The sequence below is a fragment of the Crocuta crocuta genome, unplaced genomic scaffold (genome assembly GCF_008692635.1).
Source record: "Crocuta crocuta isolate KB4526 unplaced genomic scaffold, BGI_CrCroc_1.0 scaffold130, whole genome shotgun sequence".
Lineage (NCBI taxonomy): Eukaryota > Metazoa > Chordata > Mammalia > Carnivora > Hyaenidae > Crocuta > Crocuta crocuta.
The window spans coordinates 3959326-3975362 of NW_027527920.1; the positions used below are offsets into that span (position 1 = coordinate 3959326).

Consider the following 16037-nt stretch of genomic DNA (forward strand, 5'->3'; position numbering starts at 1 on the left):
GTTTGAGTAATTCATGCCTGGCACAGGGTACGTCTTCAACAATTATTAATTTCCTTTCTTTGCTCTGAAGGCAAAGAAAACAGAACATGAGAAATGGGCCCTTTCTCAAAAGTGGAATTGAAAATACTTCTTGAATACCGTGTGTTTGGAGAAGTCCTTCTCGCGAAGTTAGCGTAGCAGAGAGAAGGAAATGGGGGTGCAGCTAGGCATTGAGTGAAACATTATGCAGCCTAGTTTTCCCTCCTTTTCCGTCCTTCTTTAGAAAGTCTTACTAATATAGTATATAGCGTAGGCCATGTTTACTTTTTTTTTTTTTTTTCCTTTTCGTAGCATGCAGCAGACTGGAATAAATATGATGACCGACTGATGAAAGCCGCAGAAAGGGGAGATGTAGAAAAAGTTTCCTCCATCCTTGCTAAGAAGGGCATCAATCCAGGCAAACTAGACATGGAGGGCAGATCTGCGTGAGTATTACTGATGATAGTTCCCCAAAGGGAATTTGGGGAGGCTCTCGAGACAGGAGCGAAATTTGTGAATTGTGGCTATCAGCTTATTAATTGAAAAAGCTTCTATCAAAAACCACGCTATAGTCTTTCAGACATTAAAGGCTACTGACTGTTCTCAATTTGAAAGATTTCCAAGCTAGAGCGAGAATGCTAAAATACTACCCAGTGGTCTCGTTGTTGAGGCTCTGTGGCAAACAAACCGTAGCCTGGGTTGTTTGGTGCAATTTTGTATATCAGCTTTTTCCTATTCCTTATCATATCTGATCCTTGCAGCGGCCCGCTGAAGGCAGTAGGGAAAAATCTAAAGAGGTTAAATATCTTGGTCTCAATTGCCAGGAAGTCACAGAGCTGAGACGTGAACCCAGGTTTTCTGTGTTGGAAGAGTTTTCTGTATATTACACTGACTTTTCCTCTGAACTCCCAATCTGTCTTTGTATTTGGTAATTATTTGAAATGAGAATGTGTAGAACAGAAGGGGAGGCAGAATAACTAGTATGGCTTAGGGAGACACAGGGAGCCATCCCAGCCTTGGGCTTTGGGGTCCCCTAGAAGGACTGCCGGCTTGTTTACATTCTAATCCTTCCTCCCACCCCTCCCAAATCTTCTTCACTTGCCTTCCTGTTGAGGATGGGAGCAGTTGGGTTAAAGGGCAGCCGTAAGGTCTGTCACTGCCCTCTATAAATATAGCAGTTAAAACCTGCTCCGGGAAACCTTCCAAAAAAGTTAGAGGTGAAAAGTCTCATTTCCTAAAATTCCTCTCAGTCTTGCAGGAGTTTATTTAGAATAATATAACTGGAAGCCAGATACTAAATATAGATATAAATATTAGGAAGTGGATGGTAAATGTTTGATATAGATCAATACCTTAGAATGCTGAAATATTTAAGTACAGGAAAAATAGCAAAGCATGACTTCAGAATCAAGTCGTTTTGAATACCAGCAAGGTTTGAAAAGTTCCAGTTTTTTAATGCTGTCCCAGTTTTATCAAGTAGGCAATCTGATAGCTACAATATTAGTTATTTTGGGTCTTGCTCCTATTTTTGCTAAATTTGAAGCTATTTATAGGGCTCACAGTATAAACAGGGAAAATCTAACATCTAGAAGTGACTTTGTTTTTGTGTTTCTTTTTTCCCGAATGCCAACACGTTAGAAGATAAAGGGAGTCTTTGGGATGAAAATCGTCAGTGAAACCTTATTTCTTCAGTTCTGCCCATCCATGCTGTGGATGTCTTGAATGAATGATTGCTTGAGCTTCTGGAGATGTTTTTTAAATCCAAGGTTCAGTTTTGAGTGAAGTTAGTTGTATTAATGGTCAGAGTTATAAAAATCTGGTGTAATTTGATGAATTTTGAACTTTAGTTCGTGAAATCTGTGAGTAGTTCTAGTCTCTGAGGTTTTCACTGTAGGAAATAGAATTCTTTTAGGATTTGTGAGATATTTTCCTTTTTCTACTCGCACACAAACTACATTCTTCCTAAATTAAATCATTTTATGTTTAGTCGAGTATAGGACATGTTGCAAATATACTTTCTGTATTATGTAGTTATCAAAATAAGTTCGTTTTGAATGACTTGTTTGTTTGTTTTTAGTTTTGACTTTTAAGACAAAAGTAACATGCACTGCTTGACCTCAATCCAAATTCAAAAATGAAATATTTGAAACCTAGTCATAGTCACTGCAAGGATTTGTTTTCTTCCCGTTCACCTCTCTCTTAGGGTTCAGCCCATTGCCAAAGCAAAATGAGGCAGATTCACCAGAAATGCCCTCTGCTGTGTGGAAAGTCAGATACCAATTCCTCTCCCTCTGTCCCCTCAGGCTGTCAGAAGTGTTTGGCTCTTAGCTGCTTTCTCTAGAATCAATGAATGTTCCTCAGCAAAAAATGGCTTCAAATGCCACGCTCACCTCTCTGGGCCTCTCTCCTTCCCTAGATCCTGGCCTAGTTATTTTTCCCTGTCTTGTCAGCTTACTGATGCCCTCAAACAGATGTCTTAACAGTTGACGCAGTTTTTCCCATTTTCCTCAGAGATTGTCTGTATTACCTGGGTTTCCTGTTGTGGAAGCACAAATACAGGTCTTGTTTAAAAAAAAAAGACAGCTGAAAGTTGATGTTTTAAATTGATAAAGAGAATTTCTATAATTTTTCAGATTTCCTTTACGACTCAATATACAAGTCAGTGATCGATATGGCTTCTTTCTGAAGTGTACTATTTATAGCACATCTGCATTAATAATGCATGGTAGATTTGTTGTGATTTCTGCCCTTTAGTACATCATGAGTATAATGTTGATCTGTTTTTTCTTTTTTAAGCTTATTTATTTAGTCTGAGAGAGAGAGCATGCAGGGAAGAAGGAGAGGGAGAGAGAGAATCCCAAACAGGCAGACCCCAGCTCAGTCTTTGGAAACTGATGAACCATGAGATCATGACCCGAGCCACGGGGAAGGGTTGGACGCTTAACCGACTGAGCCACCCAGGCGCCCCTGATGATTTATTTTGAAGAAAGAAGTCTTCCAAATTTTTGAGCTAAGAAAGGAAAACAAGCAAACAAAAAATGTTCCCTCCAAGATTGTTGGGAGACTAAAAATGTTTGCTTGAAGGAAATTACTGTTCCTCTAAAGGCTCTGATGGTGCACTGCACAGTGTAATTCCCTGCTTTGGTATTAAAGAGAGATTGATAGCCTTATAGCAATTTAATTCCACTATAAGGAGAACTTACCTGATTCCTATGAACACGAATATAGTGTTTAATCAGAAATATCTCTGTCTCTCAAATTCCGATTGTACACAAACCTCCTTTATTTTATCGATTAGTGCTTGGCGTCTGGTTTGCATTTACAGCCTTCATAATAATACTAGTAGAGACACATGACCGAGTGTTGTAATATCTGGAAATGAATTTGCAACCTATCTCCAGATTTTGTCTCTGAGCATTTATTTATTCATGTTAAAAGTTTGTTTATTTTGGGGTGCCTGGTGGCTCAGTCGGTTAAGCAACCAACTTCGGCTCAGGTCATGATCTCTCAGTTCGTGAGTTCGAGCCCCGCATCGAGCTCTGTGCTGACAGCCTAGAGTTTGGAGCCTGCTTCGGATTCTGTGTCTCCCTCTCTCTCTGCCCCTCCCCCACTCACACTCTGTCCCCCCACCCCCCAAAGTAAAATAAACATTAAAAAAAGTTTATTTTAAGAGAGAGAGAACATGGGCGGAAGAAGGATAGGGAGAGAGAGAGAGAGAGAGAGAGAGAGAGAGAATTCCCAGGCAGGCTCCACGCTGTCAGTGCAGAGCCTGAGGCGGGGCTTGAACTCATGAATCGTGAAATCATGACCTGAGCCGAAACCAAGAGCTGGATGCTAACCAATTGAGCTGCCTGAGTGCGCCTCCAAACATTTAATTATTCAAATAGTTGAGGGCCCCTCACCTGCCTGGTACTTCAGTTGGTCTGGGAATGTTAACAGGAAGCAAAACAGACAAAAATCCCTGTGTTTGTTGTTTATAGTTGAGTGGGAGGAGAGCGATCGATGATAAAGAAAGACTATAAAGAAAATAAATCTTGAATGCATGTATTAGATAGTACGTAGTTCTCTATAGACTAATAAGGGCAGGGACTGGGGAAGTAGGCGCACTGAGGCTTCAGGGAATGAGGAACCATGGACATCTTCAATGGCGTGGCTATGGAAGACCCCCTGCGGGGAGCATGTGCAGTGTTTGTCTGATGCCAGGGACCTGGCAGAGCACTTGCACGACCTTACCTCCCGGCAGCTTCATCGTGGTTCTTGTACTTTATTTAGGGTTCAGTTCTATTTTGACCTGATTCCAATATCCTTTGCTCACAAACCCTGTTGTGTTTACTTACCCCTTTGGGTCTGGTGGAGTACAGTCAGTTAGTTGCTGTCCCTCCTTACTGCACCCCAAATATTTTCATAAATGGTGGTTGGCTAATAAAGCATTAGATGATCAAAGAAACAATGGGGTGTTTTCTCTTGCGTCTTGAGTACTTGATGGCTTAAAGCAAGTTTTTTAAGCAGGCTTTACTTGCCTTATTAGGAAGCTGGGGCCATTATGCCTGTTTGTGTGAAACTTCACCCACTCATACAGGTCTGTGAGCAGAAGGAGGAACGCATGGTAGTTGTTGGGACTTTGGGGGAAGATGACTTTTATGGCTTTCAGAGGGTTGCTTAGTTTGTGGTTTTGAAGGCTTTTCTACGTGAGGTTTAATTTGATGATTCTAAAGAGAAGGGGTAAGTGTTTTGATCTCTCTTTAGCCTTAGCATTCTGCCATAACTTGAATTGTGTTGGCGGTTTCAGTATATTTGAAACTAAACCAAATAATCGAGAAATTTTTCTTTTTTTTTTAAATGTTTTATTTTTATTTATTTCTAGGAGAGAGAGAGAGACACAGCATGAGCAGGGGAGGGTCAGAGAGAGAGGGAGTCACAGACTGAAACAGGCTCCAGGCTCTGAGCTGGCAGTCAGCACAGGGCCCGACGCGGGGCTCGAACCCACGAACCGTGAGATCATGACCTAAGCAAAAGTCGGACACTTAACCGACTAAGCCACCCAGGCACCACTCGAGAAATTTTTCAATGCATCTATCAAGCTCCTAGCTCCAGTGCCTTCTCTACTGAAATAATAAACTATATAGTTAGTAGTATTATAGTATCGATTTCTATTATTAAGACAGTTGAACATTGGAATATTCCACTGGTTCTAAGAAGATATTTCTAGAAAGTACTGGCTCCTTATGTAAATTTGGGTTAAAATTAGTTTTTCAGTAATAAGGGCTAGGTTTCTGTTTTCGGACATAAAATATATAGGTTTTTTAATGCAGCCTTTCAAACGTGTGTGTGTGTGTGTGTGTGTGTGTGTGTTGAAGCTTAGGTCATATTGATGTAACATTTAAGGTGACATTTGTAGTTTCTCTGGCATAACAGACATTTTCTTCTTGTTTAGCTTCCACGTTGTGGCCTCCAAGGGGAACCTCGAGTGTTTGAATGCCATCCTTATCCATGGAGTTGATATTACAGCCAGTGACACCGCAGGTGCGTTTGCCTCCAGTAGTCACTTACGCAGCAGACAGGACCAGCCTTGTCCACTGCTGATGTTCTTAGTCAGACGCGACCATGACTTAAAAAGAGAAGTCCTTAGGTTTCTGTTTTTAAGCAGCTAAGAAAAACTTTACCTCTGAGGTGTTGTCGCTGGGGAGAGGTAAAGTACGGGGAAGTGCGGAGACAGGGCTGCTGACCGAAGTCAGGTGCTGACCTTGATAGTGTTACGAAATCCTAAACTGTCAGGTTTCGGAGAACCTTCAGGGGCCATTTAGATTATACTCCTACACCCTCGAGGGTGTGAATTCTTGCTGTCATGCGGCCGTTCAACATTTCGTTGAGTATTTCTCGTGATGGGAGCTGACTGGCTCATGACGACAGCAGTGTCACCACTCATGAGCATAACAAGGAGAGCTGACACTCGCATCCTCTGCTCCTCTGCCGAACACTTTACACGTACGAGCTCATTCTGTCCCCTCACATGGTCCCAGGGAGGCTGCGAGGCACCAAGCCGTTCATGGACTTGCCCAGGGTCCCTCTGTGGATGCGCTGTGATCAGCATCTGTGTCCTTCACCAGTAGGCTGCGCAAAGATGCCTCGGTTAGCTGTATTTAGAAAAAACATGTCAGTTCTCTTGACAGCTTATTTCTCTGCAGCTCTACTTTACTATTCAGTGAATGTGGGAGGTGACCTAGAACAGAGAATTTCCTTAACAGCGTTCATAGTTTAGCCTGTGGTTCCATGTATAGACAAATAAGTACATTACAGTTAAACCAGCATTGTGTTGAGGAACAGAAAGGGGGCAGAGGGAAAGAGCCATCTCCGTGAGCTACCGAGGAAGGGCTTCACCTAAAGAGATGTCCGCTTCTAAATCGGAGAACGGACTCTATCTGCCACCTTTGAAGGAGCAGAAGAATATGTTAATTACTGACAAAAGCATTCCTTTGATGTGGAGGAGTATTTCTTTTTAGAAATTTCGGACTAACGGTGGATCTCTTTAGAACTCCTTAAACTTGGGGCGCCTGGGTGGCTTAGCCGGTTAAGCGTCTGACTTTCGCTTAGGTCATGATCTCGCAGTTCGTGGGTTCAAGCCCCGCGTCGGGCTCTGTGCTGACTGCCAGCTCAGAGCCTGGAGCCTATTTCGGAGTCTGTATCTCCCTCTCTCTCTGACCCTCCCCTGCTCACGCTGTCTCTCTCTCTCTCTCTCTCTCTCCTAGAAATAAATAAAAATCTTCGCAAAAAAAAAGAACTCCTTAAACTTTATTTAGATACTGTGCTGATTCTCATTCAAACAAGTATCTTGCTCATGTGTTGTCTGTGTTCTTTCTGCTCTGGGTACTTTTGGCTGGTGGCCAGTCTGGTGACTTCTGCCCTCCCACCCTTTGGCGCCGGTAAGCTCAAGCGTTTTCCCAGACTCAGCAGACATCATTTTATATGCGGCATTCCAGCCTCCTCTGCTTCAACTCTTTGGCTTTCGTTTTTGCCGTCGTTCAATGATAACTTTTATTTGTTTCGTTTTAGTATTTTTGTCCATCAAGTTGTCCTTTCCTGAGGGCAAGGACCTCGCCTCCTTCACTGTAACATTGTCAGTCCAAATGTGGATATTCGATAACAACTTGATTAAAAAATGTCATGTATTTTATAGTAACTCCTTGATTTGCCAGCAGTACAAACGTATATGAAAGATAACCAGATTTCAAGTTCGTGTGGCCTGGGTTCTGAAGTATTCGCGACCCAGGTCCTACGAGGTAGGCGCTTTGGGTGTGATTCATGGTGTTATGCTTCAGGTTTTGATGTTTCCTTAACTTTCTTGCTGTGTCCTCTCAAGTGGCTGGATTTGGATTTGGCTGAGGAAATACCTGGCCTGACATTTTTATGGGGCCAAGTTTCTGTGGCAGTTTGTTGAGTATCAGTTTGTTGAAGTCACCACTCTGCCTTCCCCCACTGTCCCACTCTGTACTGTCACTTTCCACGTAAACGCGACTCTTACCACTTTTCACAGTGTAAAATAGAGTCAACTTGGGGCGCCTGGGTGGCTTAGTCGGTTAAGCGTCCGACTTTCGCTTAGGTCATGATCTCGCGGTTCGTGGGTTCGAGCCCCGCGTCGGGCTCTGTGCTGACTGCCAGCTCGGAGCCTGGAGCCTGTTTCAGTCTGTGGCTCCCTCTCTCTCTGACCCTCCCCTGCTCACGCTGTCTCTCTCTCTCTCTCCTAGAAATAAATAAAAAAAAAAAAAAAATAGAGTCAACTTACCCATGGACAGTAACAAATTGAAATTTGAAATCATTGCATCTGACCTATCTGGACTTAGAGGATGTTTTGGTATGGATGAATATGTTGTATCCGTACCTGTTTAAAGACCCGGACTCACTGCTCTTTGTTCTAGATCAGTATTCAGAGTTAATCTTGCAGATGATCGTTTCCTGTAAAATTGTACATTTTTTAAAAAAGTTTTTTATATATTTGAGAGAGAGAGCAGGAAGGGCAGAGAGAGGGAGAGAGAGAGAGAGAGAGAGAGAGACCCAAGCAGGCTCCCTGCTATCAGCAGAGCCCGACATGGGGCTTGATCTCCCAAACCGTGAGATCATGACCTGAGATCACAAGTCAGACACTTAACCAACTGAGCCACCCAGGCGCCCCTAAAATTGCACATTTAATGGACATTATATTTGAACAAATTGTCTGATTTTCCTAGATACAGTCCTAATGAACTTCTAATGTTAGTTGAAAATCAGTTTCTTTGATTTAGGTCTCTTAATTTCCTGCATTTTAGTGTCCACACTGCCTGCTTGGAATTATTATGAGAAATCTAGGGATCTTTCTTGCTCCCCTGTTCCCATTCTCTTTTTCTCTTTCTCTTCCTCTCCTTCCCTCCCTTCTTTCCTGTGCAGATTTTACTTATTTACTGTCTCAGGCACTACTGTGGATATTGGAGATACAAGGGTGAATGTGACAAAGTTCTTGCTGTTTATGGGTTTGTGTGTTTAATTTTTCTTCCCCCTTTCATTGTTTTGGTATGTATATTATCTCTTACTACAATACCAACCTGAGTGAAAGCACGCTGACGCATTAAGTATCCTGTCAACTAATGTTGGAAAAATGGGTCACATGTCTTTAGCAAATTCACTTGTGAGGAAAACAACCCTTCATGAATATCTTAAATTATTTCTTTTGTAGGAAGAAATGCTCTTCACCTGGCTGCAAAGTATGGGCATGCGCTGTGTCTACAAAAACTTCTACAGGTAGTAAAAGCAGTTAACCTTCAGCTTTATTATTTTGACTCAAATAATAGATGTGTTTTCAATGTGTTTTGGGGATTTGAGATCAAAGAAAATAGAGGGCTAATTTTGACTGAATGTAATATCTTTTCCGTCATCTGTGAAAGAATGCGAACAATAAAGAGCAAAAACTCTGAGGGAAGTGAATCGCATAACTCAGTGTATTAAAAATAAATGACAAAGGCTTGACCTTCCTGTTGACATTAGCTGGAGACTGGAGTTTGCCAAGCTATGACATAAAGTGATACAACATAGACTCTATATATTTCAGTACAAACATCAACCACTTAGACGATGTGATATTAACACCATTAGTTAAACTTGTAGTCAGGCAATCACAGAATTCCTTGAACTAGCGGGCTGAATAAAGTTTTCAGGGAAGGGGTCCCATCATACATTTCCATAAACGTTGTTGTCACGAAGTTTCACTGCAGATCTCCTTTGTTTTTCCAGATTGAGTTCAGATTTTAACTCTTAGTGAGAAAATACCCCAAACAATAACAGTTTCTACATCCCATGCTATTATAATGTACCATATGTTTTCCTGTTTGGTGAAAAACTTAAATTTACAGTATGATGTTATTTGCTTCATGTCAAAATATTTAGTGGCTTGTCTAGTAGACATTTAGTTTTTTTGATAAATGGAATATTTTAAGATGAAATAACAGCTGTTCATTTGAGTCTAGATCTTTAACTTTAAAGTAAATTCTCCCAGATGACTGAGTTTCTGTGTTTTAACAGTACAATTGTCCCACTGAGCACGTAGACCTGCAGGGAAGGACCGCACTTCATGACGCGGGTGAGCGAAGGGAGCAGTGATTTGTTGAACCGGCCGGGGATTTAAATTTAAATTAATTTCAAAGTTTTAACATGTATATATTTGTATAATTCACGGAGAGACAATATTACGAATTTTTTGTTTACACAGATTTGAAATCTATTTGATTGTACAGCTTAAAAAGATTCAGCCAACATTTATAGGCCGGTTTGCTAGATTCCAAAAGTCCAAAGATAAATAAACCATGATCTTGCTCTTGGGAGCTCCAGGCACCGTGTGTGTGTGTGTGTGTGTGTGTGTGTGTGTGTGTGTGTGTGTGTGTGTTATGAGAGGGGCAGGGGGAGTTGGTAGGAGAAATGGGAAGATGACTTTCCTTTTTCTGAAAAACTACATTTACATAATTAGCATGTCTGAACATCATTTTTCTCATCTGCCAGATGAAGTTAATACTACTACATTAGGGGTTACAGTTAAGTCATAAATAGTGCCCAGCATGTAGTAATTTCTTAATTAACGGTGGTGGTATTTGTTGGCTTTGGTCTCAGTGCTGAATTTCATGTCCCTGTCATGTGCTGTATTTTAAAAAAAGATGTCTTACTAGTAATTTCACAGATTTTAGTATGCGTACTTACGTATGTGAATTTATCTGCATTATACTTGAGGTGTCTTAAAGATAAAAGTTAGATATTAAAGTGTTTTGGGAATGTTTCACAGTCTGGCCTCTGGCCTGAGTCTTCTTAATTAAGTCTGACATTCCTACATTTTGTTGGGAGGCCAAAGGAAAGACAAATAGCTACCTCCTCTCTTCCTGTTTATGGACTATCTGCAGGAAAGGAAAGTGGTCTGAGTTAAAAATGCAGTAAACTGCAAATTTCCTTCATTTTTAAAATATAATTTATTGTCAGATTGGCTGACATACAGTGCACTCTTGGTTTTGGGGGTAGATTCCCATGGTTCATTGCTTCCATACAACACCTGGTGCTCATCCCAACGAGTGCTCTCCTCCATGCCCATCACCCCGTTTCCCCCTCTCCCCTGCCCCCCTCAGTCAACCCTCAAGTTTGTTCTCCGTATTTAAGAGTCTCTTATGGTTTGCCCCCTTCCCTCTCCTTAACTTTTTTTTCCCTTCCCTTCCCCCTTGGTTCTCTGTTAAGTTTCTCAAGATCCACATATGAGTGAAAACATATGGTATCTGTCCTTCTCTGCCTGACTTATTTCACTCAGCATCACACCCTCCAGTTCCATCCATGTTGCTGCAAATGACAGGACTTCATTCTTTCTCATTGCCAGGCAGTATTCCTTTGTATATACAAACCACATCTCCTTGATCCATTCATCAGTTGATGGACTTTGGTACCTTTATTTTAGCTTTTTAAAATATTTTGTGTGCTTTAGGATAGTTTACTTTTTTACACAATGCATTTCTTTCTTTTATTTTTGGATAAAATAGTGGTATTTGCAAAGCATTTTCACATACGTTATCAGCCGAGCCTCTCAATGACGCCTGTGTGGTTTTTGGTTTTGAGGAGAAGTCCCTTATCCATTGTTCTCTACAGGCCCCAGCTCTGCCATCTGGGAGGTTCTTGCTTGCCCGTTTTTCTCAAGGGTCACAGATCAGTTGTGTGGCAGAGAGCATGTCCTCTGTAGAGGCAGCTCAAGGACTGGAACAATCCTGAATGTTAGCAGAGCTGGCTTCTGGGGCCTTGGCGTGTACAGTTCCTGTAAAGCCTCGGTGGGCTTTCTGGTTTATTCATCGCCAGCCACTTCCATGCGTCTGTCTTCAAAGTTATTTTCTGGACCTGAAGTTCTTAATCCTCCTTTATTTCTTGTCCTTATTTGTAGGCTCATGATTCCCGCCCTCATTTAATGGCTGCCTCCTTAAAGCCATCTGAAATCATACCCTTGAATGGGATTATAGTATCCTTAAGAGAATGTTTATTCCAAGACTAGATTTTTTTTTCCTTTTCTCCTTAGTGAGAAGTCCTTGAGAAAAGCTGTGACCAACAATAGTTTATATCTTACTGTTTGGTGTAGAGAAGCAGTTGGCTTCCCCACATCTCTGAGGTCCTAGCTGTCTACACACTCTTATCTCTGTTCATAAACTGGCCGAGTCGGGACTCCACTTGACTTCATCTCTTTCTTGTAATGGGTCACCAAAAGCAGTAAGCAGCTGCCAGTATGCATCAAAAGTTTAGTTCTTTTCTGTTGCTTCATCTGGAAAGGCTCCAGAGCCGCCTTCTGTAGTCACTTAGAAAGGCTCCCTCGTCACGTGGTATACTTCTGTCACGGATGATGGCGCTTTCAGATGTTTTGCCACAGCATGAGAAAACCCACAAGACCTCTAGCCTGAAATACGTTTCTTCACTACCTGGTACCCAACCACTAAACCAGGGGCATAGGAGTCAGGTATTTGTTGTAATAGCACCTAACTCCTGATGGCGGTTTTTGTCTGAGTTGGGGTAAGACTAGGCTGCTGTGACAGAGGCGCCATAATGTAATGGTGGCTTAAGAAAACCCCTAGCCGTTGTTTTCCTTCGTGTCCTAGTCCGGATGTTAACATTTGGCTTGTGCCTCTGTCCCATATGGTCATTCAGGGACCCAGATGTCTTCCACTTGGCAGTTCCACAGTGGCCTCATCCTGAGGGCTGATGCCACCAGCAGGCACTTGGGTTTCCCTGTTCACGGGAAGGGGAAAGGTCACGGAGGAATGTGTAAACCACTCTTGTAAGGCCTAGAGCCAGAAGGTGGCACCCATCACTCCTGTCACACTCCACTGGTCATGCCCGCGTGCAAACACGGTGGTCACGCGCTCCCACGCTCCCAGCACAGCTGTCCCCATGGCAGAAAGGGGGACTACAGTGTGACCAAGAACGGCTACTCTCCCCCATGGCACCTTTAGGATTGACTTTACTGCTTCCCTATGTTGTAGTTCGGGAATTTATTACGCTTTACATTTTTTCATTCTTATTTTTCATTGGGCCTGAATGGTTGTTTATTTTATAATCCCTGAATTAATGTATTCAGCTTCAGTTGATCCTTTTTTATTAAGACTGATTCTGTATTTTATATAAAAGGCTTGCTGGATTAAAGACAGCAGAAATGAACATTTTTACTTGATTTTCTTGCTTATATTTGGTTTTAGTCTTGAATTTCACACACACACACACACACACACGCATACAAAAGAATGCAGACTTTGTCAGTACTTTTTGTGGGTAATAATCTAGTCTCAATTCCTAATAAATACTCATGGGGAGTTTTTGTTAATAATAATTTAAAAACTTTTAATAAAAACTCATGGAGAGTTGAAACACAATCCTATTTTTATGAAGCTAACAATAATTTTTTCTCCTGGTATAAATATGAACTCCAGCATTGGTCACAGGAGAAGCAGCATGTGGTTTTATAATATAATTTTTGGGAAAGTGACTCTGCTTTGCATCATTAGGGGCAGACATTTCAGCCTCTGCTTTTAAAAGGAAATATGGATTATATGAGTCAAACCTTATTTACTGAGACTCTTCTTGAAAAAACTGAATATGATCCATTAAAAAATAATTGAGCTACCCGGGGCGCCTGGGTGGCTCATTCAGTTAAGCGTCCAACTTCAGCTCAGGTCATGATCTCATGGTTTGTGGGTTCGAGCCCCACGTCAGGCTCGTGCTGACAGCTAGCTCAGAGCCTAAAGCCTGTTTCGGATTCTGTGTCTCCCTCTCTCTCTGACCCTCCCCTGCTCATGCTTTCTCTCTCTCTCTCTCTCTCTCAGAAATAAATAAAACATTAAAAAATAAGTTTAAAAAAGTAATTGAACTGACCCTGCAAGGATTAAGCCACATTTAAGAATATATTCTAAGTAGGGGCGCCTGGGTGGTTCAGTTGGTTAGGCGTCCGACTTGGGCTCAGGTCATGATCTTGCAGCTTGTGGGTTCAACCCCCGCATCATGCTCTGCGCTAACAACCTGCTTCAGATTCTGTGTCTCCCTCTTTCTCTCTCTGCCCCTCCCCAGCTTGCTCTCTGTCTGTCTCTCTCAAAAAATAAATAAAAAACAATTAATAAAAAAAGAATATATTTTAAGTAGAAAATTTGATTTGTATTTTCCATGTTTACCCAGAGGGTAATAGCATATTGTCTTCTGCAAGGGTGACAGTATTCCTTAGTCCCAATAAATTATATAGAATTTATGAAATGATCTTGTCTAATCCGTTTTCAGAGAGAAAATAGGTACTTGTACTAAACTCAGGGCAGCCGATGCGAAGCTCAGTAGTTTAGAAATGGAAGAACTTAGGCCTTACGTGGACATAGCAAAGCACCATGGGTCTTACCACCAGATGTTCACCATTTATCATTTTCCTCTATTCCTCAAAGCCATGGCAGACTGTCCCTCTAGCATACAGCTGCTTTGTGACCATGGGGCCGCAGTGAATGCCAAGGATGTAGTAAGTCAGTTTATATTCTCCTCTCAATGCAAGTATTCTGTCTTTTATGCTTCGGGAGATTTGTTGTCTTAATGTTGTTCTATTTTTCTGGTTGCTTAGGATGGACGGACACCCCTGGTTCTGGCTACTCAGATGTGCAGGCCAACAATATGCCAACTGCTGATAGATAAAGGGGCGGATGTTAATTCCAGAGACAAACAAAACAGGTAATTCTTCTATCACGGCTCCGCACACACCAGCTGGCTTCGCAGTGACTCTGAAACTCTGCCGCCATGGCTTGTCCTTCCCATCCCCCCCTTTGGATATCCCTGTCCTTGGAATCAGCACCCCCTCCTTTTTTTTTTTTCCCCTTTTTTCTCCAGAGTCTAATGAAGGAAGGAGAGGGAAATAGGGGAAGACGACAGGGCAAATGTGGAATACAAGCGGTGATTAGAGCCTGTGTTTGGGTTGGAAAACTGAAGAAAGAAGAATTATATCCCAGTTATTTATTTTTCCTTTATTTTTTGAAGAATTTTTATGTATTTTCATTTATGTATTTATTATTTATTTATTTATTTTGAAAGAGAGAGAGAGTGGGGGAGTGGCAAAGGGAGAGAAAGAGAATCCCAAGCGGGCTCTGCATTGTCAGCACAGAGTCCGATGTGGGGCTCGATACCACAGACTGTGAGGTCAGGTCCTGAGCCGAAGTAAAGAGTCAGTTGCTTAACTGACTGAGCACCAAGCACCACTCCCCAGTTATCAGTTTTAAAGTTTTATTAAGTTTCTCAGGTTCCATCTATGAGTGAAAATATAGTATCTGTCTTTCTCTGCCTGACTTATCTCCCTTAGCATAACACCTTCCATTTCCATCCACGTTGCTGCAAATGGCCAGATTTCATTCTTTCTCATTGTCATGTGGTATATAAACCCCATCTTCTTGATCCATTCGTCCGTCGATGGACACTTAGGCTCTTTCCATGTTTTGGCTGTTGTTGAGAGTGCTGCTATGAACATTGGGGTACATGTGCCCCTGTGCATCAGCACTCCTGTATCCCTTGGGTAAATTCCTAGCAGTGCTATTGCTGAGTTGTAGGGTAGCCCTATTTTTAATTTTTTGAGGGACCTCCACACTGTTCTCCAGAGCGGCTGCTGTTAGCCAACTTGACAATAAATTATATTTAAAACAAACAAACAAACAAATAATATTCAAATTAAATAAATAAACAAACCAACATTTAAAAAAAAAAGAATTATATACCATCAAAAAATACATAAATAAAGGATTAATATTTAAGACCAGACCAAAAAAAAAAGTTTTAAATAATTTTTCATGAAAAATGTGCTCAAATAAGATATGAGGGAGAGGGATAAAAAAATTACACCTGCAGTCCGCTGCTTTGTTAGTGAGTCTTCCGAGAGTAAACGTTCTTGCGTGTCCTGGAGCTTGTCAGCTTTCCCGACACGCCCCTCTCTTTGCCCTGCCTGCGTGTAGTGCTGTCTTCTTTTCCCAAACCGAGTTCATTTCTGTTCCCTGAGGTTCCCCGCATTTTTTTTTAGCTGCTGTGTTCGATGTCATTTTCTTCGGCGTGCACTAACCCCCTTCTGTCCGTAATGCTCCCTCCCCCTCCAGTAGGTCTAATGTATTGTGGCGCTGCATTTATTCTCATGTTCACGGTCACAGCCTTTCTGACAACGAAGTATCTGAAACACATCCCATCCCCCAGTTGAAGCATTACAAAACTTTTTGGTGTCCTTTGACTTTAATTTTATTCTTCTAAGCATGCATCCTATTTTTTGTCGTTCACTAGAGGTAGGGAAGTATAATAATATAGTCTTTTGATGTCAGATTTTATAGTTCTACTTGTTTTTATTGTTTGTACCTCTCAAAGGAGGAAATTCTTAAGCAATTAAATCATTAATACGATTACTAAGGAAGTGGCCTTTTTGCATTACTTCGTTTTTGCAGATACTATAATCTGGTTCTGAGCATGACTAGGAAAATTTGGGTTAAAATAAAGTT

The 16037-nt window shown here is 41.6% G+C and overlaps 1 protein-coding gene across 1 annotated transcript in view; it reads left to right on the plus strand.

Moving 5' to 3' along the window:
* Positions 1 to 335: 335 nt before the first annotated feature.
* The window catches only part of UACA (uveal autoantigen with coiled-coil domains and ankyrin repeats), a 45169-nt gene continuing 29467 nt past the window's right edge, over positions 336 to 16037 (plus strand). Inside the window, exons 1-6 of the mRNA XM_077746238.1 lie at positions 336 to 464; positions 5453 to 5541; positions 8723 to 8787; positions 9565 to 9622; positions 13968 to 14038; positions 14138 to 14244. Coding sequence (XP_077602364.1) covers positions 367 to 464; positions 5453 to 5541; positions 8723 to 8787; positions 9565 to 9622; positions 13968 to 14038; positions 14138 to 14244 — 488 coding nt within the window. The 5' untranslated portion in view covers positions 336 to 366. The remainder of the gene's footprint in view (positions 465 to 5452; positions 5542 to 8722; positions 8788 to 9564; positions 9623 to 13967; positions 14039 to 14137; positions 14245 to 16037) is intronic.